The sequence below is a fragment of the Leptonychotes weddellii genome, chromosome 7 (assembly GCF_054177405.1).
Source record: "Leptonychotes weddellii isolate Sample4059 chromosome 7, ASM5417740v2, whole genome shotgun sequence".
Lineage (NCBI taxonomy): Eukaryota > Metazoa > Chordata > Mammalia > Carnivora > Phocidae > Leptonychotes > Leptonychotes weddellii.
In genome coordinates this window covers 96,729,942-96,757,875 of record NC_138375.1, presented here as the reverse complement: position 1 = coordinate 96,757,875, position 27,934 = coordinate 96,729,942, and the positions used below count along the sequence as shown (strand labels likewise).

At 39.9% G+C, this 27,934-nt stretch overlaps 1 protein-coding gene across 10 annotated transcripts in view; it reads right to left on the bottom strand.

Moving 5' to 3' along the window:
- Positions 1-3,137: 3,137 nt before the first annotated feature.
- The window catches only part of ADAMTS6 (ADAM metallopeptidase with thrombospondin type 1 motif 6), a 158,678-nt gene continuing 133,881 nt past the window's right edge, over positions 3,138-27,934 (bottom strand). For 9 of the 10 annotated variants that reach the window (XM_081825684.1, XM_081825686.1, XM_081825688.1 and 6 more), the window contains 3 exons: positions 22,431-22,607; positions 19,825-19,981; positions 3,138-7,440 (listed from right to left, as the gene is read on the bottom strand). In XM_081825684.1, the coding sequence (XP_081681810.1) occupies positions 7,331-7,440; positions 19,825-19,981; positions 22,431-22,607 (444 nt within the window). In that variant the 3' untranslated portion in view covers positions 3,138-7,330. Of the gene's footprint in view, positions 7,441-19,824; positions 19,982-22,430; positions 22,608-27,934 lie in introns of those variants that run through there. The other variant, XR_014146734.1, reaches the window with a different exon arrangement.

Here is a 27,934-nt window from a genome sequence, read left to right as displayed (position 1 = left end):
AAACAAACAATTTAAAAACTGTCTTGAATGATGATTTTACTCTCACAATGAGTACAGAGTAATCTCCAGTAATTACTCTGAAGGGGACAATACTCATCTGGAGTGTTAAGTTCTAATGTACTGACTTTAAAAAGTCAGGGGCGCCTGGCTGGCTCAGTTGAAAGAGCTTACGACTCTTGATCTGGGCGTCATGAGTTCTAGCCCCATGTTGGGTGTAGAGATTTCTTAAAAATGAATATATAAATAAACTTAAAGAAAAGCCAGACATAAAAGATGGTTGGTGCATGTAGTTTCTCCAGTTGAGATCAAATGTGGGATGAAATAAAACAGTGTGTCTCTCGCTATTTCCCTCCAGCAAGTCTGCCACATTGGTGGGAAACTGGGCCCTAAGCATAGTAGGTAATAACATCTTCCTAGCCCAGCCTACATTCAGAAAATCTTCAAAACTAAATGTGGCTCCAAGTTATTATCTTGTTTCAAAATTTCAATATATATTTTCTCTTTTTAATCTCAAAATAAAATATTTAATTTCTCAATTTTGCTTTTTTCTGTTCTAAAGTTTAAAACGATGAATCATATTATTTCTTATTGCAATTAGTTTGGCTGAAATAACATCTTCTGTTTTGCTTCCCATTTTAATTCAAACTCATTATATTTTAGCCACTGCTGTAGGTGTTTTTTCAGTATATCAAATAATATTCTCATATGTAGTTATTATCTAGATACCTAGGATGATTTCCCAGATACATTTTTTTGAAGTTGAGTTGTCCTCCTGCTTTGTTTTTATATTTAGATACACAGCACTAGGTAATTTTTATATTTACAATAACATACCCCCCTAAAACAGGAACTAAATGTCTATTCATTTACATCAGATTCATTTGAATCATTAAAAGTGAAATACCCAAATTGATGATGGGGAAGAGAACAGTTAAGTGTTTTGATTGCCTTTCGACCACAAAAACATTTCTTAGTGTACTGAAGCTTTAGTTTTCCTTCTCCCCGGCCCCTGGCTGGGGAGGAGTTGAGGCAGAAGGGCAGAGGCACATGAGGTCCATCTCGCCAGGCTGAGTCAGGCCAATGCAGCTGCTGGCCTGGGCACAAGTGTGGGCGGCCACCTGTGGCTCCCAGCACAGCTGTTTGGTAGAGGGCCAGCCAAAGCCCAGTCGGTGGGGTGGAGGCAGGTGGCGAATTGGGCGGCCAGTACATTCTGGCATGGGCTGAAAGAACACCTGGTTCCACTCTGTAGACCCACCACAGAAGGTCAAAGAATGTGCTTGCTTGGCAGCAACCTGATGGTCCAGCTCTGACTGAAACAGAGAAACCCACCTTTCTTGAAACTTACCCGAAGCCAACACAGGAATCATTCTGCTCCAGTTGTGTTGAAATAGGTCAGTGAGGCCATCGGGCATGTCTGGAAATGGTGTGGGGGGCTCTTAGACAGGAACAGGCTCTGTGATTCAAAACAGGACATTTCATGGGAGGTGAGAGCCTTCTCTTGTATTTGGCTGCCAACTATCATTGCAGACACCATATATCCTTGAATATCTCTGACCTTCATTTTCCTCCTCTTCCCACGAACTCTAACTACATGCTTAGAAACCACTTTGGGTCCCCACGTATAATTTTGTCACCAGACATAGGAATTTTCATAGTGAACACCACCACCTACAGAGACAGGAGCCCAAAGTTCACCTTTTCCTGACCCCCGAAGCCCCGCCCAAGACCTCAGGCCCACTGCTTCCCAGGAAAGCATTTCCTCTGGCCTTATGAGTCACTTTCTCTCTGGTAGAGGAGCATCCTTCCAAATTTCCCGGTCCCAGATGTAGACCAGGCAGCAACCGTCCATGTGCCAAAGAGGTGACACTCTCCTTATTGGTTCTGTGACCACTGGAACTTACTCAACCTTTCTGAGCCTCAGTTTTGGAATTTGTAAGTAGCGATGGACAGTATTGTCCTCATAGTTTTGTTGTAACCCATCCAATGAGAGAACATATGTTAAGTGACTAGGATAGAACCTGTGTACAACAGGTACTCAGCAAATATTGGTCGTATAAATGAATGACCATGGCTGATGCCACTCTCTAGACACAAAGAGGCCACACCTGGTCTGGACAGGCCCTGGGCTAGAACTCCCTGCCGACATCTTTGCTTGGGATTTCAAGGGCCTCATCTCACAATTACTGCCCTGTGGGTCCATAAGGTAGCCTGCTATGCACAAAAGCCCTTTCTGGGCACAGACCAGGCCTTTCCAAGAATCGCATTGGCCTTGAGCTAGTAGAAGCCACCACTGTCAAGCCATTGACCTGAAGAAAGCAGTCTGACTTCTGGGAGGCCTGCAGCTGGCGGGATAACTTGCCCCTTTTATGTGAAACATCTCTAAGGTAACATATCCAAGATAAGGTCCAAGAAGAGATCTCTGGATCGAATTTCACAAAATTTAAAGTCTGGAGCAATGAAATCTTGACCGGTCAGGCATGATGTTCTGTGTCCTGAGGTGAATGGGAATATTCAGGCTCCCTAACCCCTGGACTCTGGACATCAGGTGCTATTACCCTTGTGTAACCACACAGTGTTGTTCTAGTAAAGACAGATATTGCCCTGGAAATTATCTTTCATCATCTATGCAGCTCAAGACTTTCGGTGGGCTAACAGGAGCCATCAACCAAGAGACAATACAAGCATAACCTTGGTTTCCCCACAGAGTGGAGCCAGCCCTCACACTGCTGTTAGATTTCGGGCCTCAGATACTACCTGTGGATCAAGTGAGGGACAAAGAATGCTAGAAATAGCCCTCTGAGAAAAAGATGGAAGACCATTTTCCTTTTAAGTTACAGCTTAGAGTTTTCAAGTCTGAGGTACAAAACCATTGTGAACAGCTCTTCTTTTTGAAAACATGTTAGTTTATTCCACACATTCTGATGATATGAATGAGACAGAATTCTGAATGCAGCTTATCTGTCGCTTTTTTATTCAGGGACTGATTTTTTCTCTTTCTTGCAGCCACTTATTTAGAATTTTCCAGGCCTCCAGGACTGTGACTTTTTTTTTCCTCCCTGAATTACATTTTTCCCCTTTCTTTTAAAAGTAATGAAGATTATCCTAGTCACACCAATTCACACATTTTTGTTACAAAGATCAATAACCAACTTTCTTCCTAATGCACCTGAAAAAAAATATCACCTGGCCTTTTGGAGCATAAAAGCTTAAGGATGATCCTAGTGCTCTCTGGAGAGTGGCAGAGATCTCCACGGAGGGTGGATTGCCCTTGGAGTTAGAGCCCTAAGTAGGAAAGTACCCTTTAGATATTTCGAAGGGAGAAAACAGTTAACTGGAAGCTTAAAAACAACCGTAGATGAACAGATAGACTCGCATCTGAGGAATCTAAGCTAAGGCAAACCTTATTTCTCGTTATTCCCCCTTTCCCAACCCCTTTGCAAATGCAGTGGGAAATTGATACAGCTGGTCCCAGAGTCTTCTCGTTCACTGAGCATTCATAATACTCTAGCCACATTTGGCTCCTGGAATGACCCTGAAGAAATACTCTCCAAGACTATCTAATCACTGCACCTGATTTCTTCCAGTATATCAGATTGAATGTGTGCGGGGGTGGATATGGAGGAAAGCAGACTGAAGCACAACCTGCTTGGGCATTCCATATCTTCTTACGTAATTGATGATATTGTCATTATGAACACACTCAAATAGCTAAGCATGCAGGAGGGTCACCTTCCTTTTAGTTGCTGAGTTTCAAAAATTGCTGAGTTACCTTTGCATGTGATAGTACACCCCAGCTCAGCAGTGGCTGAACCATTAGTTCAGCCTCAGAGGAAATGTCTGAAGGTGGAAAAGTATGTCCCTCATGTTCCTATGCTCTCTGTTGAATCTGAGTGGAAAAATCCTTCTTCAAGTTATGAATACTTTTGTTCAGCACCTTTTCCACAATGAAATATATTACATCCTCTTCTATGCTAAAGAATTTACATGGAAAGCAAAAGGAGAAGGGAGGCAAAATAGTCATGAGTCTATCTGGACTTCCTTTCTAGGGTTAGAATAGCTGACTAGTGGCATCTGGGGATAGAGATCCACTAGAAATACCCAAAGCCCTTGTATTTAATAGCACTGAAATACAAATAAATGCAATCTCTGAGGAGGGTAGTAAGGATGCAACAAATTATCTCAATCCTGGATACTACCTGGATAATTTGGACAGTGTAGTGTGGTATTCCAAAGGATAGATTCCCCCTACTGCAAGTTTAACACCAACTTTTCAGGGAATAGACAACTTTCATCTGAATCATTCTTACAAGCTGAATTTTTATTTTTACTAAATTATCTATGTTAAAAAAAAAATCTGTGCCTGGTGTGGAATTTCACTCCATCAAGTGTTACAATGACTTTTTCATTTTCATTACAAGCAGGAGAATGAATGTAGGACAAGTGTTAGGAAACATGGCAATAAATTAGAATATAATTTACAAAAGCAAAAAAAAAAAAAGTAACAGTGTACCACATTAATACTGAGTATAAAATAATAAGCAACAACTAATCACAATAATACAAAGGTAATTTCATTCTGTATTATTAAGGATACCTATGTGACATTCACTCCAATAAAATTCCTAACGAAATGGACTGTTTGGGGAGTCATATGTATCTCAAGGGCTTTCATCAGTTGGGTATATTTACCTTTCCTTTTTTTGGCAGGACTTTATGTCAGTGGCAGGTACTGCTCTCAGCCATGGGGTACCAGTTTCCTTGGGGCTCCCTAAGTAGCCCACATAGCATGCTACTTTTGGGAAGTCCTGCCATGGTGGCTCAGCCTCCACTGACAATCCTATCGCTAGCATTTAGGAAGAGAGCATATCACGTAGCCACGTGGTTGACTACAGAGTTAGCAGCGGTATTGTGATGTGCTGTAGAATACGATTTGTTTCCGCACTCAGGTTTAGTCCTGTCACATTCTGTGCTCGGTTCCTTCTAGCAGAGTAATCCGATGCTGCGCCAGGAAGCTCTCTGCTCCTGGCCTTGCGGCACTAGCTGCCCCCTCTTCTAACGTCAGTCAAGGGAGCCCAGAGCAATGGTCCTCACAACGTTAGTTTCCAGGTGAGGTGTAGAATAGACTTAAGTCAGTAATGTAAGAAATCTTTTTGGAATAAAAACATGAGCTGATATTTATGTGGGGAAAACCAGATCCTAACAGGAAACCTATGCCTAAAATGCCACAGAAACCACTCATCTTTTATTTATTTCACCAGGGCACATTAGCACCAAGTTAACTGCTCTTTGCAAGGGACCAAGGGAATTCAGTGCTGGGGCCATGCTGCTCATGGGCTGCCTCGTCTTCACTGAATAGATGGCACTTGGGCTTGACTTCTCAGGGCAGAATACATAGGGGCCCTGGCAATTTCTGTGTATTGTCAGGAGCTTTCTCTGGCAAGCTCAGGGACGTGAGCTGTGGTGTTGAGAGAGAAAGCAGGCGAGAAAATAGGGATGACCACGACTGAGTGTGCAGAACAACATCCCGTGCTGACTGTCCATAGCAAACCTGACGTTTAGGTTGGTTTTTGAAGTCTGTGAGTCTCTTTTCCTTTCTGAAAAAAGCTAATCATCTACCTTAGGTCATGGTGTAGGCGATACACCTGACATGTAGTCTGAGCACACACAGTGACGGGTTTAACTCAAACATACTCTTTAACTGCAAGTAGTATCTTTACAAAGTAGCCATTTGGTTTGAGTTTGAGGTGCTGGTGTAGCACGGTGTACACACCTGTAGGATACAAAGCTCATTCATCAAGAACCTGCTGCAAGCTACAAGTGTTCAAGTACAAAACATAAACAAGTACCCTCTTTTTTTTACCTTTCTTTTAATCCCACTGTTGAAGCTTTTGATGAGCATGATATGAAATTATTTGTGGATAGGGAAAATATGAGCTAGTCAATTTAATTTAGGATTCTGGATTTGATTCTAGAATTGACTTGCCCAAGAAACTTGGTTTCACATTTAATTGCCATTCAGAGTATCCATAACAAATACAAAATAGTTGGTTGAGTGACTATTAAAATTATGCTTTATGATCTTTAGGCTTCATGAGTTTTTCTTCTTTGGTTGTTATCCCTTGCCTACTTTAAAACTCAGAAATAGCACATTTATGTGCAAGCACACTCATCTAACCCACACACTCAAAAGCGCCCGCACACACACACACACACTTGCTCTCATATAAATAAATGCCCTTCTGCCATATCAAAGAAGGGACATCTGGAACCCATCACAATTGTCAGCAAAAGGATCTGCCTGGTTGTTACTGAGCCAGTCTATCTTTTGCACGGCATCATTTCAGTAAGCTCAACACGCGTGCAACAATCCAACGGGGCAGAAGCTGCTCTGTGGCCGCTGAGGATGTAAACACAATTGAGGTGGGGTGACTCAGAGAAGAACTGAGGCATCCTGTGTGATGGCAGCAAAGGGCCTGGTTCTTCGGCTCTACCGTACCCCTGGTCTGGCTTCTGCATGAAATCGAAATGTTTTTCTCTTAAAGTTTTAATGGAAATCTCAGCTTCACTTGCACAATGGCAAGTTGGCCACAGTCTTTTAGCACAGAATTTACAGACTTGCACAGCGGCAGTAACTGATGCACTGCCTTCAGCTAAGTCCTTCACTGTTGTTCGGTTTAATAGAGTTTATACATGGCTCACAGCAGTGTTCAGAACAGGGGGATTATTCCTAAGGAAATTAAGTGGAATGAAGAAAAATAATACAAACTTTCATTACTTTTGATTTATAATTGCTCCTTAAATTACAATTAAAAGCCCGTTTTAGAATTTAAATTGTGGTGCTGTTGTAGTGAGATAAAGTATAGTAAATATTTTTAAGCTATGACTTAAGATTTCTGAATCTTCTTTTACTTCCATAGTTGACCAAGTCATAACAGCTACATTTTAAACAGTTTTAAATACAAATGGATTCAGTGTCATTGCTAAGTCCATAATAAAAAATATCTTAATGGTCCAAGGAGGTAAACAGGCTATTGGATTTACTCGAAAGAACACAAACGTTCCACAGTAAGCAAGTCTCCCTGTGTTGTTTGGATCTCTCCGATCTGGCATTCCCTCCTTAATACCGTGTCCAGCACTTTGGATCAATAAATCCCACTTCACAGAAGTTAAAATAATATTGAAATCCTGTCAGCTAGGGCTGACCAGTGGTTACGTTTTCCACAGGGTAATGCATTTGCAAGGCCATCAATCCTCTTCCTCTGGGTGGCTCTCTTTGATGGACGCATTTCCACGATGAAATGACAAGGCGCTCTCTCTGGCTTTCCATGGGTCAGTGTCCTTGGCAGGTCTTACAACACATCTGTCTGAAGTATGCTCGACTACAGAACTTGAACTTCAGCACCAGTGGGCAATAAGCCACTTTGTTCACATCTTTGCACTCTAACGAATGGGGGCAGAAAATGGAAAACAATTAGAGGCACATAAACAAGTGCATAAACAAGCCAATGGGACTGCATGTTCGGCAAGGACCCCCTTGCACCAATCCACCTTGACTTCCACATCCATGTGGTTTTTGTTTTTGTTTTTAAGCATACCCTGTCTGGTACAGCCTACCAGAAACATTCTTTTGATAGATTTTAACACAATTTAAAAAAAAAATGATTGCAAGGCTTTTCTCCCAGACTTTTATAAGTATGGTACATGCCCACTGTGTCTTGAAAGAATTACCATTTGTTGGGATAAGTGATCACTTTAGACAGCTTGGAAACATGAGTCATTTTTCTTACAGCGCTTTTATTGCTTCTTTCTCAAGGGTTATTTTATTCAGCAGTGCAAGGTTATCCAAAATCAAACATGAGTTGCATTGTTTGATACCAAAGTACACATGTCTCAAGAGAATCTCTGCATCTGTGAGGCATGGGGATGGGCCTGGGTGAATGAAAAGGATTGCTGACAGTGGCCTAGATTCAGCAACTACACTAGACAAAGAGGAAAACTTTGAGGGGTTGGCCTCAAATGGCAGCAGTCTGTGGGTTATGGAAACATGTAGAAATGTCTTTTTTTAATTTGGAAGTGAGACATGGCCTTCTTTTTTCCTATGTGTATTTTCTCCTCAGTGCTAGAATTGCCACAGTTGAGGTCTGTAGTTCTTGCAGCCAGAAGGTGAATAAATGATTCTTTCTCCATCTCCCCTTGAGGCTGGTTGCAGAAGATGGGGTGAAGGGGCCAGTGTAGAGAAAGGCACACCAGTCTTTGATCCTCAGCACCCCTCTCACCCCCCAGATAACCCCACTATTTCTAATAATGATATTCTTCTCTAGTCCTCTGGTCACTTGTATCTGGGGATTTTAAAATACTTTGTAAACCTGGTAATTAAATTTCCATATGCCTCCCAGAATCAAAGTTCCACCCTCATTTTTCCAGGTGGTTATACTGAAGCATCCTGGGTAAACTGCTGAAGGTATTTAGAATCAGGCAGAACCCTGGGTGAAGTTCAGTGTAACAGGACAGTTTTGTCGTTGTTGCTTGCTTGCTTATTTGCATGTTTTTCCTGGTTTCAGAAATCCACTGAAGTTCTAAGAGATCATATATATGGTACACAAGGCATATGATAAATTTGAGAAATTATATGCGAAGGAATGGGAAAGTTTTCCATTATTATTGAGAAGTAAGGTAACAATTTTATTGATCTCACGTTCCAGGCTCTTTCAGTGAAAGACTTAAATTTTAAACGGGAGCCCTCAATCTTCTGCAAACATAAACGCTGTCACCAGCAAACTCCCTTATTCACAATTTGACTTACAAAGAGAATAATAGTTCGAAATTTGAATAGAAACTTTCTGCACTAGGATTCTCAGTAAATTTAAGTTTTGGCTGAAAGAACGGCGGAGAGACAAGAAAAATTTCTTTAAACTTTGTACTAAAAAGAAATCAGATGATATTTTGTGAATCAAGTATGAATTTGAGGTGAAAAGATCTCCACATATTTTAATTTGGAGGTCACCTGGCATTTTTTTTTTCCTTTTCCTCTCTGTCATGACCAGTAAAAAGTAATCAAAACAGGTTTAGACTAAGAATATTTTTGTCAGGGGGAAAAGGTTTTATCAGTGTTACCAAGAGGGATATATTGTCAAGGTATTGCAATTATTAAAATGATGAGAAGGGCGCCTGTGTGGTTCAGTGGGTTAAGTGTCCTTCAGCTCAGGTCATGATCCTAGTGTCCTGGGATCAAGCCCCCTCCCCACCCCCCACAGGCTCCCTGCTCAGCGGGGAGTCTGCTTCTCTCTCTCACTTTCCCTCTGTGCTCTCTCTCTTACTCAAATAAATAAATAAAATCTTCTTTATAAAATGAGAAAAGCCAACACAGTATCATTCATCTTTAATTCCAAATCACCACCCTAATGGGGCAGCCCACCAGCAGAGACTACCCCTCAGAGTTGGCAGCGGGGCTTGATGGATCGCGTCAAGTTCAAAATAAATTTTAGCCAAAATATAAAGATGATTTAGTTGATAGACAGATAGAGGAGGATTGGTTGCTTTAAGAGTACAAGGAAATAAAATTAGAAGCCAGGCTGCCCTGGTTTAATCCTAGTTTTCTCATTTACTGACTTTATGACTCTGAACAGCCTCTCTGTGCCTGAGTTTCCCCCTCTGTAAACAGGGATGATGAGAGTTCTCACTTCCACACATAACATGTATATCCTATGATGCCACCTGGAGCAGTGCATACAAGGTTTATGAGCACTTGATAAGTGTAAAACATCGAATTACGACTGTTATTACCACTATTAGTTATTACGTCGTACCACCTGATAACAGTAAGTTGTCCTTTGACTTTCTCCATGAGGACGCAATATTTAGATTACTACTGAGAAAATGCTGTCCTATTGACACAAGTCAGTATTTTCTGGGGTTCAATTTTATTGGGAGATTCATTACTCCATTTTTGGAAGAGTTGCTGGTCCAGGAAAAATCTGAGATGAGCAAAATACAAGCAACTTCATAGATTTTTCTTTTAGATTTAGACCTTGGAATCTGATTCCATAACAGATAACTACTGAATAAAAAATATTCATAAGTTGTTCCTCCCTCCAATTACCCCACCATCCACCCAGTCAGGCTATTACAAATATAAATAACTTGGGATTCAGCTTCTTAGGTGGGTGCTGGAAATGAGAGGACTCTCTTCAGCATGCAGAGACCCAGAGCACAGTCCTTTGGCCAGGAGCAGTGTCTAGCCTCGGGGTAGGCTGGAAGCCAGCTGCCAGGGTGTCCCTCTCTGAACTTTCCAATACCCCTCTCAAGTTAGTTGCCAACTACGGTGATTCCAACCAGCTTGACTGAAAGCAGGAAGTCATTTGGGTCCTGGGAGCAGAATCAAGCTTAGAGAGGTAGGCACTCCTTAAGAGCGCATACGACTTGCCTGCCCCAGCACCATAACACAGTGGTGAGGGGTGGCAGACCTGGAGTGAGCTGGGCCTGGGGGTGAATTCTGGAGCTGCTTCCTCCCCATATGTGATTGTCCTGGGCCAAGTTCCTTCACCTCTCTAAGCCTCAGTTTCTTCCTCTGTGCAGTAGACACACATGACAAGACTTGCTCACAGGATGTGGTGAAGTGGGGAACACATGGGATAGTGCTTACAAAGCGCATGCCCCTGGCAGCCAGCACAGAGGAGTCACTCAGTCTGTTAGCTCTCATTATCACCACCAACACATCTGCCTCTGAGATCAACCATTGCGTATTATGTCTCTGGGATCCCTGTCAAAATGTACCTAGGCTCTCAGGGAGGGTTACACATTGGCATGCATAAGCAAATTAACAAAAAGATACTAAACAGAAAGCAGGTAAATCATAATGGGGTGGGGTGGGGAGAGATGGGGGAGGAGCCAGGACTGGGGCTGCCAAGATAGGGGGCAATAGGCCTTGATGAGACATTAAAATGGAGACCCAGGGGCTGCCTGAGGACACGCAGCCTTGATGCACAAAGGAAGATCCCTGAGGAAGAACCCCATTCCTAATTCTTGGTTTTGCCTTCTAGAGACTGCCCAGACAGAGAGAATCAATCTTTGTATTGATGGAAATCTATTTACTAGAGAAGATCAACTGTGACTGGTCTTTCATTCTCTCAGCCTTTAATGTCACAAGAGCTTAATCCAGTAACGATCACATTAAAAATAATTTATTAAGGGCCTCCTATGTGCCAAGAACTGCTTGGTGGTTTTACATACTTGTATATTTAATCCTTTGATGTATATAAAACATCAGATTTACATAGATGGCAAAACTGAAGCTCACAAACATTAGGAAAATCAGGCTGGTCACACAGCTGGTCAGTCTAAGAGCTGGGGCTAGGACCCCTCAGTTTTGGCAGCATTCTTGGCATGAAACTACAAAAAGGTTTCTGCCTGTTAAGACTTCTCTATTCTTGGCTGATACCAAAGTCACAAGTCAACCCTTGGGGGCATTATCATCAGAAAATTTGCTCTGCCACCTTAGAGAAAGGGGAATTAAAAAAAAAATAACCTACACCCAACAGGGGCCTCGAACTCACAGCCCCGAGATCAAGAGTTGCATGCTCCACTAAGCCAGTCAGGTGACTGGAGAATGAGTAGGGTTTTATAAAAGGAGGGTTCTAGGGTGCCTGAGTGGCTCAGTTGGTTAAGCAACTGCCTTCAGCTCAGGTCATGATCCTGGAGTCCAGGGATCGGACTCCCTGCTCAGCAGGAGTCTGCTTCTCCCTCTGACCCTCCCTCCTCTTGTGCTCTTTCTCTCTCTCAAATAAATAAATAAATAAATAAATAAATAAATAAATAAATAAATAAAAGGTGGGTTCTAGGTCACAGGTATTTGAAATAGCCTGAATACTTTTCTTCAGCTTTACCTTCCTCCTTCAATTGTGTAAAATGACATAACTGAAAGGTGATTTGAGATACACCAAGAAGTTTTAAAGCCCCACTATTACAGAAAGCTGAATGTAATCTTTAAATATATTAGGAGAAGTTTTAAATTATACTGGGGCATTCAGCCCATCTGCCACTTTTTTAGCTTACCTAGAGAGGATTGACTTGTTGACCTCTTGAATTGACTCACTGACATTCTGCTGATGTAGTCAAGAAGCCTTAATTATAAAACTTATTCACTAGCCTGCTTCATTCTCAAAGCCATTAAAAATATGAAACAATATAAGTAACGAATCACTCAATTCTATAGCTGAAACTAATATTACACTGTATGTTAACTAACTGGAATTTAAATAAAAACTTAAAAAAAGAAATAATCTTCTCACCCTTGAATCAATACACAGTACAGTGTAAATTACATTTGCGATAAAAACCATTCTGGAAAAGCTCTGCATAATTAAACCACAGTTTCCTGATGAAATAAAAACAATAATAAATGTTCTGTTTTAGTTTCTGAATGATCTTCTTCAGTAGGCACTGATTTCTAGCTAATCTCTAAAATATCTAATAACCAAAAGCTTCTCTATACCTAAGTTATACATAATCTGTAAATAAACTATTATACTAGGAGACCTATTAAAAGGAATCCTTTAGGTAGAATCTTTTTGTAATATAATTACTCTGTAATTAATCTATTTGGAAGGTTTGGTCTTCACTATCATTTTCTTCATACAGATACGCTTATATCTAATGCTTTTTAAGTAGTGGAATCTAAGCCAGCAAGGATTTTAAGATGAAGGAGCTTGACTTTTCGCTTCTGCCATCATCATGTACCAGCTAAGTACTGTCCTGGAAGAGAAAGATAAGACACTCATTCTACCTTTTCTCTTGTGAGGCCATGGGAAGGGTGAGAGGTCCTACCGAGTGGTTTCTAGGAAATATTTTGTGGACCTAACTAGTCTCTCCTTTTTTACATCCCACCTCTCCCTGAAAATAAAATTTCACTTTACCCAAGGCCAGATATTTCTAGTGGGGAGAACAATTTATGGAGTATTCCTTAATTCTTCTCAGGGACACTTGGGAGTATATCAAGGGCTGAAAGCCAATCCCCAGCCCCCACGATGTGAACTAGACCCATTATTAGAATCTGAAGTAACCTGCCACGTAGGCTAGAGTGGGTCTCACTGGTAATATGGGTTTTGGTAGAGTTGAATGATAAAATAAGACAATCCGTTTCATAGGCAACACATGAATCTACTTATCATTGATGTGCAAGTGGATTTTCCCCCAGATGCTTTACATTAATCTTTCAAATCTCTGGCCTAAAAGACACGATTTCAAAATATTCACCATGAACAGAGGCTTATAAGTTTAGGATGCAATTGGATTCAGCTTCATTGTGACTTTGAAGGCTTCACTTGGTCTAAGGAGTACAAGAGCAACTCCTGAGATGTAGTGCTCTTGCATTTATTTCATAAAACGCTACAAAGCCTGGCTATCATTGGAGTATCCTGGGGTACACAGGGACATATCCTCTCATGACCAGGATGGACCATCCAGCACCTTTCTAATGCACACCCTGTGTGCCTGTAAACTCTTTATGAGATTCGGAGAAAGAACACAGTAAGTAGAGAGTTATGACTTAAGCACCTTAGGGTCTATCTTTTGGATTACAAAAGTGCAACCAGCTGTGCCTCTGTCAAACTGCCCAGGGAGATGCAGAGCCTAGTGAGAGGTGAGATGGCAAAGGCTGTGCACGTGAATGTGTGGTGTAGGAGTCAGGGGTGAGGGGTGTGAACTCAGGGTTTTTCCTGAAAAAATTGTACTTGATACGTTAGATAGGCAGACTGGAAAATGATGAACTAACAAGTTTCATTTGGGAACTTGACATTATTCATTGCAGTGGGAACAGCCCACCAACTTTTCATTCTCGAAGCAAGATGATATCAACTGTAAAACTTGATTCCAATTTCATCTCACCATGGACTAAGCCATTCCTTTCTCTCTTTGTTTTCTCAGTTTCTCTTTACACCCAGTCTTACTCCCTGGATGCCTCCCACATTCATCCTCAAGGTGGTATGATCCCAACACAAACCCCACGGTTCTCTATAAACCAGACAGCCAGGAATGTGAACCTGACTGCTAAGGTGCATTGTGAGCTTTTTAAAATGTCAAAGGAAAAAAAAAAAAAAACTCTTCCTCACCTCCTTGAAATCAAAGTCTTCAAATGACCTTCATTGTTTCTTTCACTGGTTTTAACACATCAGATGCCACTTTAAACCTCACGTTCAGTAGCTGTTTTGCTCTGGGGGTCCTATGAGATTTCTAGAGCTGTTCAGGCTTTCTCTGAGTTGTTCATTTGAGGGGGACTGAGACCCACCGAAGCCACTGTTAGACAGCCTGGGCCAGTAAACCAATGCACACGAACCACACCTTTCCTGGGTTGGTTACCAGCTCATGGCACACCAGGAATTATTACCTGACAGTAATAAATACTAGATGACAGAGTGCCTTGTGCTATTGAGAGGCTGAAAAGACTTATCATTTAAGCTACAAGGGAACCTGAAACTGTATAAAGGTGAATAAAATGGCACTTGGGATAGAATTTCAGGTAAGCTTGAGTAGGATAGTCCCAGATGTCAGATGTACTTTAAAAAATTACTCTGAGTAGTACTTTAGATGCAGTGATACCCAGTGTGTCTATAATTCACTCTTGGTAGCAACACAGAGTTACCTTCATGATGGCGGTCTGTCAAAATCAAGTCTATAATGCTTTAACTCTTCACTGAAGGCTTTCAAGAATTAAAAACTAAAGCCAATGAAAAAAAAAAAACTAAAGCCAATGTTGAATATGGCAAATTGTATCTCCCTTCTTACTTTTCCTATTTCTCTCTTACTATTTATTTTTAATATCTTGATGCTCCACTTCTTAGTTTCATTCTTTTATTATTCTTGTTGTTTTAACCCCCCTCCATTTCTTCAATCTCTTTCCATTGTTTATTTCATTTTTATTTTGAAAAATCTTACTCAAATTCCATTATTTTATTATGGCTTTTGGGGATGAATGTGCTTAACTCCCTTATAGATTCCTAAATTCCTTATCATGACTTATACTACCCAGTAACCAAAATCTAAATGGGAGTCATCCTGGACACCTCCAAATCTCTCATCCCCATGTATGATTGTTCATCAGGTTCTTTTTATTCTCCTTTCCATTTTATTCTTTTTTCTAATTCATTACTCTCCTTCTGATTTCTACTATATCTGCATTAGTTCAAGCCTTCATCATCTCAAGCCTGGACTCTTCATCCACACAAGGTTGACCTCTCCCTGCCCCTTCACATGCCTGCCATCCCAAGCATGTCACTCCCCAATTTCCTTCACTTGTTCTCCAGAACTTATAGAGTCCTGTCTTCCACTGCATGCAGGAACCTCCAAAACCAAGTCCCTGCATCTCTCTTTGTAGCCACATCTCCACTGCCTGCTCATCTGCCAACCCACTGCTCCCATACTGAGCTACCTCCATGCCCCCATGACTGCACATACTCGTCCTCTGCCAGGAATGCCCAGCATTTCCATGTCTTCTTGGCAAATTGTTTCATACCTTCCAGTGCCCCACTTAAGCTTGCCTTCTCCATGATGCTTCTGCTGATTACCTCCTCCTCTGTGTACTCATGGTGACTTCTTTCTACTCTGTTAGAGTACTGCCCATATTGTGAAAGTTATTTGCTGCCACTCCCACTAAACTGTGCTCCCTCTGAGGACAAGGACCTTGTCATATTCCTTTCATAGTCTCCGTGCTTGGCACATAGTCAGTAACATTTACTAAGTAAATAATAATGGTTGGGTGAATGGAGCACATTATTTAAAAACCATTACCTTAAGGGATGGACAGATAGATATACATGTGATAAATCAAGCTCAGGAAAATATTAATGCTGGAATCCAGATGGTGGGTGTTCATTGTACAATTTCTTCAACTTTGCTGTTATGTTTGAAACTTTTTATTATTTTCATGAGAAAATGTTAGAATGGGAACCAATTCCTAAACTGTGGCTATTAAAACAATTCTCAGGATTCTATCCATTTCACCCACAGAGACCCCATCCATGTATTTTAGATCCTAAGGGATCTCCCTTAGTCCTACTCTGTCTCCGGGTAGAGCTGAGCTAGTTACTTAGCCTCCCACTAAGTCAAGAGAACCTGATTCTGCTGGGAAGAAAGGGGTCTTCTACTCTCCTGCAGTAACCAGAGCCTACTCCTTCCCCCAGTACCAGATTTGTCTCCCAACTCTCCCTTAGTAACAGGCATTTCTTCTCTCCCTGGTCTGATTTTCAGAAGTTGTATTATTTATTTATTTATAAAAGATTTTATTTATGGGTGCCTGGGTGGCTCAGTCGTTAAGCGTCTGACTTCAGCTCAGGTCATGATCGCAGGGTCCTGGGATTGAGCCCCGCATCGGGCTCCCTGCTCCGCGGGAAGCCCGCTTCTCTCTCTCCCACTCTCCCTGCTTGTGTTCCCTCTCTCGCTGTGTCTCTCTCTGTCAAATAAATAAAATCTTTTTTTAAAAAAAAAAACATCTTTTATTTGGCCTTGAACATTGTCATCTGCAAGGGTGTGTCCTGGTATCATGGGAACGGCTTATGAAGCCAGAGAACTGAGTAGAGAGAGAGAGAGAGAGAGAGAGCATGAGCAGGAAGGAAAGGCAGAGGGAGAGGGACAAGCAGGGAGCCCAATGAGGGGCTCGATCCCAGAACCCCAAGATCATGACTGAACCGAGGGCACATGCTCAACTGACTGAGCCACCCAGGCGACCCCCAGAAGTCATATAAGATTACTCATATTAATTTCATGCAAGAACCTCTTCTCTTTTGAAATCCATGTTATCTGCCCATTTCATATCTTTATGAATGACAACTTATGATTTAATTCAACCATTTCATCCTCTTTTCCCAGGGCATACACTTGGTTATTTTTCCAACTACATATTACAGCTGGTTCACAGACCACTTTAGTCTATGAAGCTTGTCTTGATCTAAAAGGTTAAAGTCATTGGTCTTCCATTTCAACTCTCATAGCACTATGTCAACTGCTCCACATAACACCTTCTACCTTCCTTTTTTTTTTCTTAAGTATCTTCCCTGTAAGACTATGAACTTATAAATGCACTTGAATTTTCCATAATGAATGGCCAAAGCTGGCCACAACAAGCATTCAATAATTAGCTGCTGATGAAATGAATAGATAGTTTCAGGTATTTAAATGTATTCAATATATGCTACTGGGAAGCCAAAGAGAACACAAAACAAGTTATGACAGACATACCCACTTCAAATCTAATTTTCTAAGAGCGATCCTCTTTCTTTTCAATGAGTCAGCAGCTTTAGGGAATAATAGTTCTAAGATTAGTCATATTTTGCATGAATTAATAATTTCCTAAAAGTTTCCTCCTTTACTAAGAAGGCTAAAAATACTGTGTTAACTGCTTATTTCAAATTAATATTAACAAAAAGTGATTTGGCCAGGCAGATTAAATGACCATGAGGTATTTCTCCAAATAATTCAAAAAACCTCAGATTAACACCTATCCATCTTAAGAGAATTTCTTTAAGGCAGAAGTAAGTCCAGTTGCAAATGATATTTTGCCCACCCTGAAAAATTTGCATCTCCAACTGTGAAGCTTATGTATAATAATTAGCCAACATAGAAAAGCTTTTGGGGGAATTACTAAAACACCTAAAATGAAGCTATAAACAGAATTTCAACATATATATTGCTGCGGGTATGTTAAAAAGCCAGTTGTTTCAGCAATGACTGAGCCCGAATCTTTTGACTCAGGACGACGGTCATGCTAGAAGTGTTGCTACTTTATAATCAGAAGCTCTGTTTTCATGTTAAAATACCCTACTTAAAGAATGAATTAAGAATAGCAAAGGGCGCCTGGGTGGCTCAGTTGGTTAAGCGACTGCCTTCGGCTCAGGTCATGATCCTGGAGTCCCGGGATCGAGTCCCGCATCGGGCTCCCTGCTCAGCGGGGAGTCTGCTTCTCCCTCTCCCGCTCCCCCCTCTTGTGCTCTTTCTCTCTCTCAAATAAATAAATAAAATCTTTAAAAAAAAAAAAAAAAAAAGAATAGCAAAAAAATGTAGTTGAAACTGACATGTCCTTGGGCTCTGCCAAATCTGGGTTCAAATCCTAAGTCACTACTTCCTAGCCTTATAATTTGGGCAAGTTACTATCGTTCTCTGTGCCTCAGTTTCCTCATCAGTGATACCAACTCTTGGAAGGTTCTTGTCATAATTATAATATGCATGTGCATGCACGCACACACACGTACACAGATATTAATGTCTATGAGATATATAAGGCGGGTAATAAATATAAAGGGCCTACCATAATATCCAACACACAGTAATTTAATATGACAGTTATATCCTCTTTTCCACCTCAACCTTTTATCTTCCACCTCAGAAAGAAAAATGGACCTCCAGACCTGTGTGATTATTTGCTAATAATTTATAATAGATAAAGTTGTTTGCTGGTCTTATACAAGAGAGATATTTTTATTTAGATCATTGAAAAGAGATTGTTTTGCTAAGAAAAATACTTTGGTTTGTCATGGATTTTGAGTCTTTCTTAAGAGAAGAAAAGCTAAATTTCTAGAATGTCCCTTATCAAAGGGACAAAAAAGTAGATGACATCAGAGCCAGAGATTTTGCAAATTAAAATCGTGATTTTGAATTGGTGTAGGTTAAGGCTGTATTTATCTGAAAGAGTAAATTATACAGTAAGGATATTGTGTTGAGGCTCAGATATAAAAACCAGTACATTTGCAAAGACGCAAGTTCTCTGCATCCTGTCATACAAGATGATTGCTCCTCCTAAAATAAAATTCGTAAGGAAACATTTTAAAATAGTGACTGTAATTTTTTTAAAAATCCTTTAAACCGGATACATTTGGTCAAAAGGAATAGATCTCTTCTTAATAGGTTCATGAGCACATAATTTTCATTTGAAAAATATTAACAAATTATGTTCAGGATAGTTCTCTACTTTTGTTTTAAGCAGAGCCCTATAACTGAGTTTCCTACATAATTTAAGTTAGTAGCGTCAAGATGTTCTTGTGCTGTATTTGAGCATGGCTCTATTTTCATATGACACGGCAGTTTGAATTTCCTGACTATGCCATTTTTGTCTTTATACTTCCCATGATTTTGTTACAGTGTTTCTTATATAGTAGCATTCGGGAAATTTTAAATGAATGCCTAACTGAATAGGCAAGATATATTTATTGAAATAAGATATAAGAAAATTCAGGATTTCGGCTGGCATCTGCTATTAATAAACAGATTGCCCAATACATAAGAGAAATTTCAGAGCCCAAAGACCTTTGTCTTCCTCTATAAACAGCTACGTAATTATCTTTTTCTTCTTTTCTACAATGAGAAAATTAGCATTTGAAACACAAATAGTTTCAAACATATGCTTTCATTATATGTATAACAAGTATGAATTTTAATCTTCATGATGGTAGAGATCCATTGTTCTATCCAAAAAGAAACAGAAGTTTTCACTTCAAACTGTGGTTCATTAGAAATCATCGCTCTATTTTGGCACAAGTCAAACAGAATGCTAGGTTGGATGTGACCTTAGAGGTCACCCACTCCAATCTCTCATTGTATAGATAAGCAAACTTAGCTCCAGAAAGGTTAAGTGACTTATCAAGGTCATGTAGTTAGTGTCAGAGTCGGGGGGGGGGGGGGGGGAATGCAGGTTTCCTTATCACATCCAGTAAACATGCAGCTTTCACAAAAGCTCTATACAAACCACATTACAACGGTGGCTTTATGGGGCTCTTCAAACCCTGGGAACCAGTACACGTGGGTCACTAGGGGCCACAGGCCCTTTCTCCACGGGAAACTCACCTTCAGTATTGGAAATGGGGGTACTGTCACATTTGCTTTCACACTGCTGCATCGATGGGGGTCGAACAGTTTCTGGACAGTCACCAGATGCCTGTCCAGTGTAGGAGAGACACTGCACAGTCCTCATCTGCTGGCCAAGGCCACACTGAGCAGAACACTAAACCCAAAGACACAGACAGAAACAAAATACTGATCTCAATGATTTTCAGGAGGCAAAAAGATACTCTATCTTTTCAAATACCATATATATATATCAGCTTTTAAAGCCCATGTGAAGTTCATCCTTGAGAGGTGTATGATTAAGTCATTCTCCTCTAGAATTGGTTTAGAAATTATTAGATCATGTGATGACCCTAGAAAATGGAAGCAATATCATTCCCAGGAAACAAGAGATTTCTTGGGCTATTTTTCTAACAGTTCCAAGCAGGTGAACTGTCACAGGAGTATAGTAAGAAAACCCTCATGATGAAGTAGGGTAATAATTAGAGATTCTAATGCTGGACATCCCTTGCGCTCCCTATTTATTATAGGCTTATGGGCAAGCAATCTGATGGTCTACTGGAGCGCTGTGAATCTGATCAAAATGTGAGTTCAGTGTAAGAGCAGTGACTGCTGTGCAGGATGGTGACAGGGACCAGTTAAAAAAAAAAAAGAGCTTAAATAAGTACCTTGAGTTTTCTCAGGTATTGTCAGTCACACAAATGTGAACCAAGTAGCATGTCTCTCTCTCCTTTTTCATCTACTTAGTAATTCAGTTACTTCAGAATTGAAGTTACTCTCAGAGTGACTTAGTTTCAGCTGGGACTAATCAGCTGTCCAGGCTGAAGAATGAAGCGGGGTCTACCCTTTGGGCCTGCCACCCAGAATACCAGCAAAGCTGTGAGACTTGGGATCAAGGAGATGAGCTAGCCAGTGCCAAGACAGGTGATGGTGATGTTTACAAGGTAAACAAACTGAGGCCCCATTGAATTTATTTGAAAAAACTCTCAAAGCACTTATAGGACTTGCAAGGATATTCATAGACTCATTCATTAAAAAAATGTTTAAATACAAAATGACAAACAAATGGACCATAAAAATGTATTAAAGCATCCTTGACAATGTATTTTTACCAGTTAATTTTAATTTTAGGAAACTGAACTTAAAATATAGATGAGAAGAAAAGGACTTGACAATATTTAAAAGAATAATCTGAAATTGATTACTGTAAATTTGGGAAAATCACTAAAATGCAAAAACTTTCAACTGACCTTTATATAATAGTGCATTGCAACAAAGAATATGTAAGGAAGGAAACGTCTACCTGGTTTAAATAAAAATTAGGAGAGCATGTCTGTACTGATTCTTTAATAGCATATCAATTCCATATTATGAAAGAGTTACACTTCCACAGAGACACACATAATTGCTTATAATGCTTAACCTTATCATGTGTATTCCACTTAAGTATTTTATAAATTAAATACTGCTATACAAATGCAAATTATTAATTATTTGTTATACAAATGCAAATGTTAACTATTTTATGATCATACTTTTTTTTGTTTACCCACAAGGCTGACTGAGCACAGAGCAAGTATATTTATTTGCCTTAATGGGGACTGAAAATCTTTTGCCGTTGCCTAAATGTAATGAAAGAGGTCTGCAGATACTGCTATACTCTAGAAATACTGAAGTTTGGCCAGAATTTTACTAACTACTTCTATGCAATGCCATTTTTAAGAAGTAATGGCAGGTCCAGTCCAGAGCACACACAAAATCATACCGGTATAGCTATGTGCCATGATTTGGGTCTCAGATTTTAGGAAACAACTAGCTACAAGGTTAATTATAAGACCACAGGAAAAGGGCAATAAATGTCTAGAAATTTACTTTCTGGAGCATTATTTTTTAATGTAACCTAATAGATTTCCTTTTTGACATTCAAAGGAATAATACTCAATTTTCCTTGTATTCAAATATACCAATTTGTTTTAAAAGGATTTAAGGTGGCCTTCTGCAATATAACACAATTTAAAAGTAAGTGAGACTAAAGAAAGAAAAAATGTAAGTTAGAACATAAAATGAGTCTAATAAAAATACATATGAAAAGCCCTATATACTGGCTTCCCAATTCATGATGTCCCTCAGATAAACCCACTGAAGAATAAATCTTAATAGTATTGCAAATACTGTCAATCAGGTTATCAACCTAATCCCCATACCTTTTCTGTGAAGTTAAGAGGAGCTACTTTGCAAGTGGGAAAGTTAAGACACTGGTATTAACTGATTCGTTCTTGAAGTAGTTGGGAGATGGGACCAGAATCCAAAGTTTTGTTGGCTTGCTCAAATATCTGGCCATATAGACTACTTCTTTCTCCATTCTAAGTTAAAATGTTAAGATCCAAGGAGTAGGTAGAAGTCGAAAGTGTGTGGGGGTGGGAGAGACACAGCTACTTAGTCTATGTGTGGCGGCTCCTGCATGTGCCTTTTTTTATACTTGTATCTCATACCTAGATTTCTCAGCAGTATTACTCATCTCTTGAGCCCTCATAATGACCCGGTCAGGAAACTCAAGGATCTCAAGGTGCTGCTTCAGCAGGAGCCCCCCAGTCCAACTGCCTTACCTGGCCCCAGTCTCCAGTCACCCAGCGAGGAGGAGGGCAGCGACCCAAACTGCAGCGGATACGGACAGGGGGTTTGCTCTCTTCTGGACACTGTGTAGCTGGGAATGTTTTAGAGAGGTCACTGCTCTTGCACAGAACAATCCGATGCTTGAATCCTGGACCACATTTGGGAGTGCACTGGAAATGAAACAAATACTAATGAATAATGGTGTTCTAAAGATAGAGGAAAATTGGAGGAAAGTCTTTCTTGAAGTAAATGTGTTTGGGTATACAATATGTATATACACTAAATTCGGGGCAAAGTCTTTCAGATATGAAAACTCCTTAAGTTTTTAAGCAGAAGTACTTTTATCTTTTTCCCTAAGGACTTGAAGAGCTAAACCCAAAGTTTGCTTTTCTTGGCTAACTTATTTTCTTCTTTTATTGTGGGTAGGTTTATTCCTCGATTCCTCCCTATCCTTGGGCCACATTCAGCTGTGATAAGATTCTGCTAATTTTTGGAATGTGGAATCCTTGGTTTCCTACTTGCTGGGTGTAGTCTTCTGAAAAGAATCCTTATGTTATTCATAGACCATGAGAACTCGTCTTTGTGAAGCAAGCTAGGGGTTGACTGAGGTGTGTTTTCTTAGAGTGTGGTAACTAAGAATACATGGCCATTGGTGAAGGTTTATTGCACAGAAAATCTCTGGACTTTCCCCTGTCCATAATGAATTTCCCAAAACATAATGAATTTGACTATTCTTTAGTTGGACCAGTCTGATCTTCATACTGAGGAAAAGATGTCACAAAGTCTATTATTTACCTCTTCTCCACGTTAATTGGAATGTTCTCTTTCTAGAGTCACCTATTAAACATGGTGACTGACTAAAGTCTCCAACTTTCTCCCCTGCATGTCTGAACCCTTCCTTAAAATCTGTTCTTCCTCTCAGTCAAGTGACGACCTTACCCGTAACATTTGGAAACCCTGTTTCTATACCTTTCATTCAAAAAAAAGAAAGAAAGAAAAAGAAATTTTCCAGATCTACTGCAAGAGCTACACTACACTGAAGAGAAGGGGATATAAAAAGGAATAAGATGATCTCTACCTTCCAGGAGCTTGTAGTTTTTAAAAAAGATTTATTTATTTATTTTGGAGGGAGAGAGAGAGGACGCAGGGGAGAGGGAGTGAGAATCCTCAAGCAGACTCCCTGCTGAGTGTGGAGCCCCTACACCTCTCTCACATCTGTTGACTTCTCTCTGTCTCCACTGTCACTAACCTTACTTCAGACAAACGTCATTTCCTTCATGTAATGTTGCACTGGCTTTCTAACAGGTCTCCTGTTTCTTGCTCTTTCCTCAGTTCACTCTCCAAAGCACAAATCCAATTATACGCTCCCGGGATTAAAACAAAAACATCCTTCAATGGCTTGCTATTGTCTTCGAGATAAAAATTCAAACTCTAATTATGCTTGCTATACCCTGCTAGGAAGGCTACGCTTACCTCTTCAGATTCATCTCTCCACACTCACATGCGGTATTCTCCAGTGCCAGCCCAGTGCCACACACAATGGCAATGCTGCTGTCGCTTCCGTTAGCTAACCACTACTAAGAAGAATTATGATAATAGCGGCTACCATTTAATAAACATAGTATATACCAAGTGTCGTGCTAAGGGCTATAATTTACATAGTCTTCCCAAAAATCCTGTCAGATGGCAATTATTATGCTGCTTTTAAAATGAGGAAACGGTCTGGAGAAGTGGCAGAAAGTCATGCAGCTATTAAATGGCAGACCTAATGCTAACTCCTACTGTCTCCTGGATGTTAGGCATTACACTGTGTACTTTGCAATTATTATCTCATGGAACCATCACAACAATCCCAACACTTCATTTTTCAAGAATCCAAGACATGCAATCATCTCCTGCAATCATGTCTTCTGTAGAATTAATAAAGCCCTGATTCCCACTTGTGTCTAGTCCTCCTGACTTTGCCCCAAGTCTCCTCCACCATCCACCAGTGTTAGAAGCCAAAGCTTTAGAGGATTTCTGTCACTTTCTTAATGCTTAATATTATCATCAATAATAACACTACTAGGGCGCCTGGGTGGCTCAGATGGTTAAGCGTCTGCCTTTGGCTCAGGTCATGATCCCAGGATCCTGGGATTGAGTCCCGCCATCGGGCTCCCTGCTCAGCGGGGAGCCTGCTTCTCCCTCTGCCTCTCTCTCTCTCTCTAAAAAGAAAAAAAAATAATAACACTACTAACCTGACATTTCATTAGCATTTCACAGTTCACAAAACACTTTCAAATACATTATTCTCATACAAGTTTTTGAGAACAGTTACAGATAAGGAAAGCTTAAGCCACTTAAGGTGAAACAGATAGCAAATGGTAGAGCAGGAACTAAATCCCAGGCCTTCTGATCCACACTATAGCTCTTAGCATCAGCAGAAACAAAGTCATGAGAACATACAAGAAATACTAATTAATTATTAAAAAATAAGAGATAAAGTACGAAAAGAAGAGTACTTCTGACCTTAGGGAGATAGGCAAAAACATGTAGGATAGATAGGAAATTCAATTTTAGTATTTTAAGCTGTGATTAGTTCTACATATTGGCAACATTTATTAATAAATACACTTGTGCCACTGCCCTCTCCCTTTACATTTTAAAAGCACATATATGTATATTAAAGCTGGGGACATATGCCGTCTGCTTATTTGGATATCTTTTTCCAGTAGCAAGAAACTCCTGCTATTATTTGAAGAATGTGGTAATATCTAGCAGTCTTTGCTAAGAGCTTATGCCAAAGTCCTGCTTACAATTAGCGGAGCCAGACAATGCAGTGATAGACAATTCATTCATTTGTGTCTAGAAGTGCCCAGGAAACCAAAACCAAACCAAAACAAATAACACTGGTATTAACAGGGAGAAGAATAAAAAGAGAAAGCAACACTAATATTTATTAAGCACCAGGCAGTGTTGTAAATACTTTGCATGTCATACTCTACCTGATCCTCACAGAAACCTTCTGAAGTACTATTTTCACACCCACTCTACAAGTGAGAAACTGAAGCACTGAGAAGGATTTACAGATAAATCCAGGTAGCAAGTTTCTACCAGAACAAAGCTCTGAAATGTAAATGTACAGAGACACAAACTCTGTGGGACAACATGTGATTATACACAAAACTGAGCAGCATACAATGACAACTTCTGCTGAGGCAAAAAATAATTTTAGAAAATTACAGCCCAACTCCACTAAATAAGCTAAGGATATTGCATCCCATCGCACTAGAAGTAGAGATAATCAACTGGATTCTCAAAATAATGAATGACTGAAAACTACATTTCTGCCAGTTTCTGATTCAATAAATACACCGGCCCTGATCCCTGCAGATCTAGCCACAAATACTACATGTCTGTGGCCAAAGCCTCAACTCTGCTCTCTGCAAATATTGTACTTCTTAAGGGAGATTATAAAATTAAATGTTTAGGGGCACCTGGGTGGCTCAGTTGGTTAAGCATCTGCCTTTGGCTCAGGTCATGATCCCAGGGTCCTGGGATCGAGCCCCGCATTGGGCTCCGTCCTTAGCCAAGAGCCTGCTTCTCTTTCTGCCCCTCTCCCTGCTAATGGTCTCTCTCTCTCTCTGTCTGAAATAAATAAAATCTTTTTAAAAAAATTAAATTAAATGTTTAAAAATTCCTTATAAAAAAAACAGTAAAGGCATAGGGATGCCACTTAGACCAGCTTCATTCGAGGAGAACTCTATCCAGCAAATTATTTTGACCTTACGTCAGAGATGTTTAAGCAGAGATGTCCCTCAGCTTGTTTTTATTTTTACTTCTTCCTTCTGCTTTATATAGCCTACATTTCATCTCTCTAGCCTTCTGATAAATATGTTTATCCATCTGACAGCTCCAGTTTTATTTTACTATCTAAAAAAATAAGAAATTTTAGGAAAGCAAGATGTAGTCATGATTATGTATATGATTAATAGGTATTAACTTAATTATAAGTGCTTCAGAGCATTCTTCAGAAATATCATTGGTCTCTGCCCCCATAAAGGGTATATTTTTACATATTTTTTACCACACACTAAAATTCATTGGTAACAATTAGATACTGAATACTTAGTTCAGTAATAAAATTCATTTTTTTAGATGAAAGCATAGCTATAAACATCAAAATCCATCCCATTCATTCTCACAATAAATTATAGGTAGCTGGTAGAGCGGGAACTAAATCCTAGGCCTTCTGATCCATACTATAGCTCTTAGCATCAGCAGAAACAAAGTCATGAGAACACAAAATAAATACTAATTAATTATTAAAAAATAGGGGTGCCTGGGTGGCTCAGTTGTTAAGTGTCTGCCTTCGGCTCAGGTCATGATCCCAGGGTCCTAGGATCGAGCTCCGCATCGGGCTCCCTGCTCCGTGGGAAGCCTGCTTCTCCCTCTCGCACTCCCCCTGCTTGTGCTCCTGCTCTCGCTCTCTCTCTCTCTGTCAAATAATCTTAAATAATAATAAATAATCTTAAGGTAAAATAAAAATAATTATTAAAAAATAAATTGAGATAAAGTACGAAAAGAAGAGTACTTCTGACTTTAGGGAGATAGGCAAAAACATGTAGGATAGATAGGAAATTCAATTTTAGTATTTTAAGCTATGATTAGTTCTCCATACTGGCAACATTTAGGAAGATACTATTATATATCTTATAGGAAGATACTACTTCAGTGGACAATCCATTCTTTAGTAAAATTATTTCTCACTACTTTTCTTTATTGCAGGTAAATACCTATTTTTCCTATTCATTCATATAATCAAAATTTCACAATACTTTAAAATCTGACCAGAACATTTGGTTTGTGTTTTCACCTCAGTGGGATATAGGAGGTAATTTTTATGACAGATGCATTTATGCATTAGCTTTAGTGATCAATGATTAAAAAGCAAAAACATATTTTGCAGAAAAAAGTATTTGAAACCTCACCAGGGAAAACAATTTGGCTCTCACTTGTAAAGGATAGAAATGTTAACAGTTTGGGGTTAGACTGAGTTCTCTCCAGAGAGGCAGGTTTAATTCACTTCGTTAGAGCACCAGAGTAGAACCTAGGAATAAGCCAGGTGATGTCACCACTGTCTTAGAAAACAAAGCACAGTCCCCTGTAGGTAGGTTTTCCACCCTTTCCATCGCTCCCCCCTCATTCCTTCTTAGGTAATGCTACCTGAATGTAAGTCCTATAAAAGCAATTGAGTGTGATGCCAGAGTAAGTACAAGAAACAGACCTTTTTCAGTGGCTACTCTGTGGGAGTCAAAAGAAACTATTCCAATACATCAAAAGAATGGCTTAGGATTGCTGGAGCCCATCCACAGTATGCAGCAATGCTTTTAAAAGTTATTTGCCAAGAGAGGGCAAAAAGAAAAAACCATTTAAGTCCAACACAGCACGGGTGATCCCAAGAGTGAAGCTAGATTATAGGAAATGGGAAAGCCGTGGCTTCATTAGTTTCACAAAA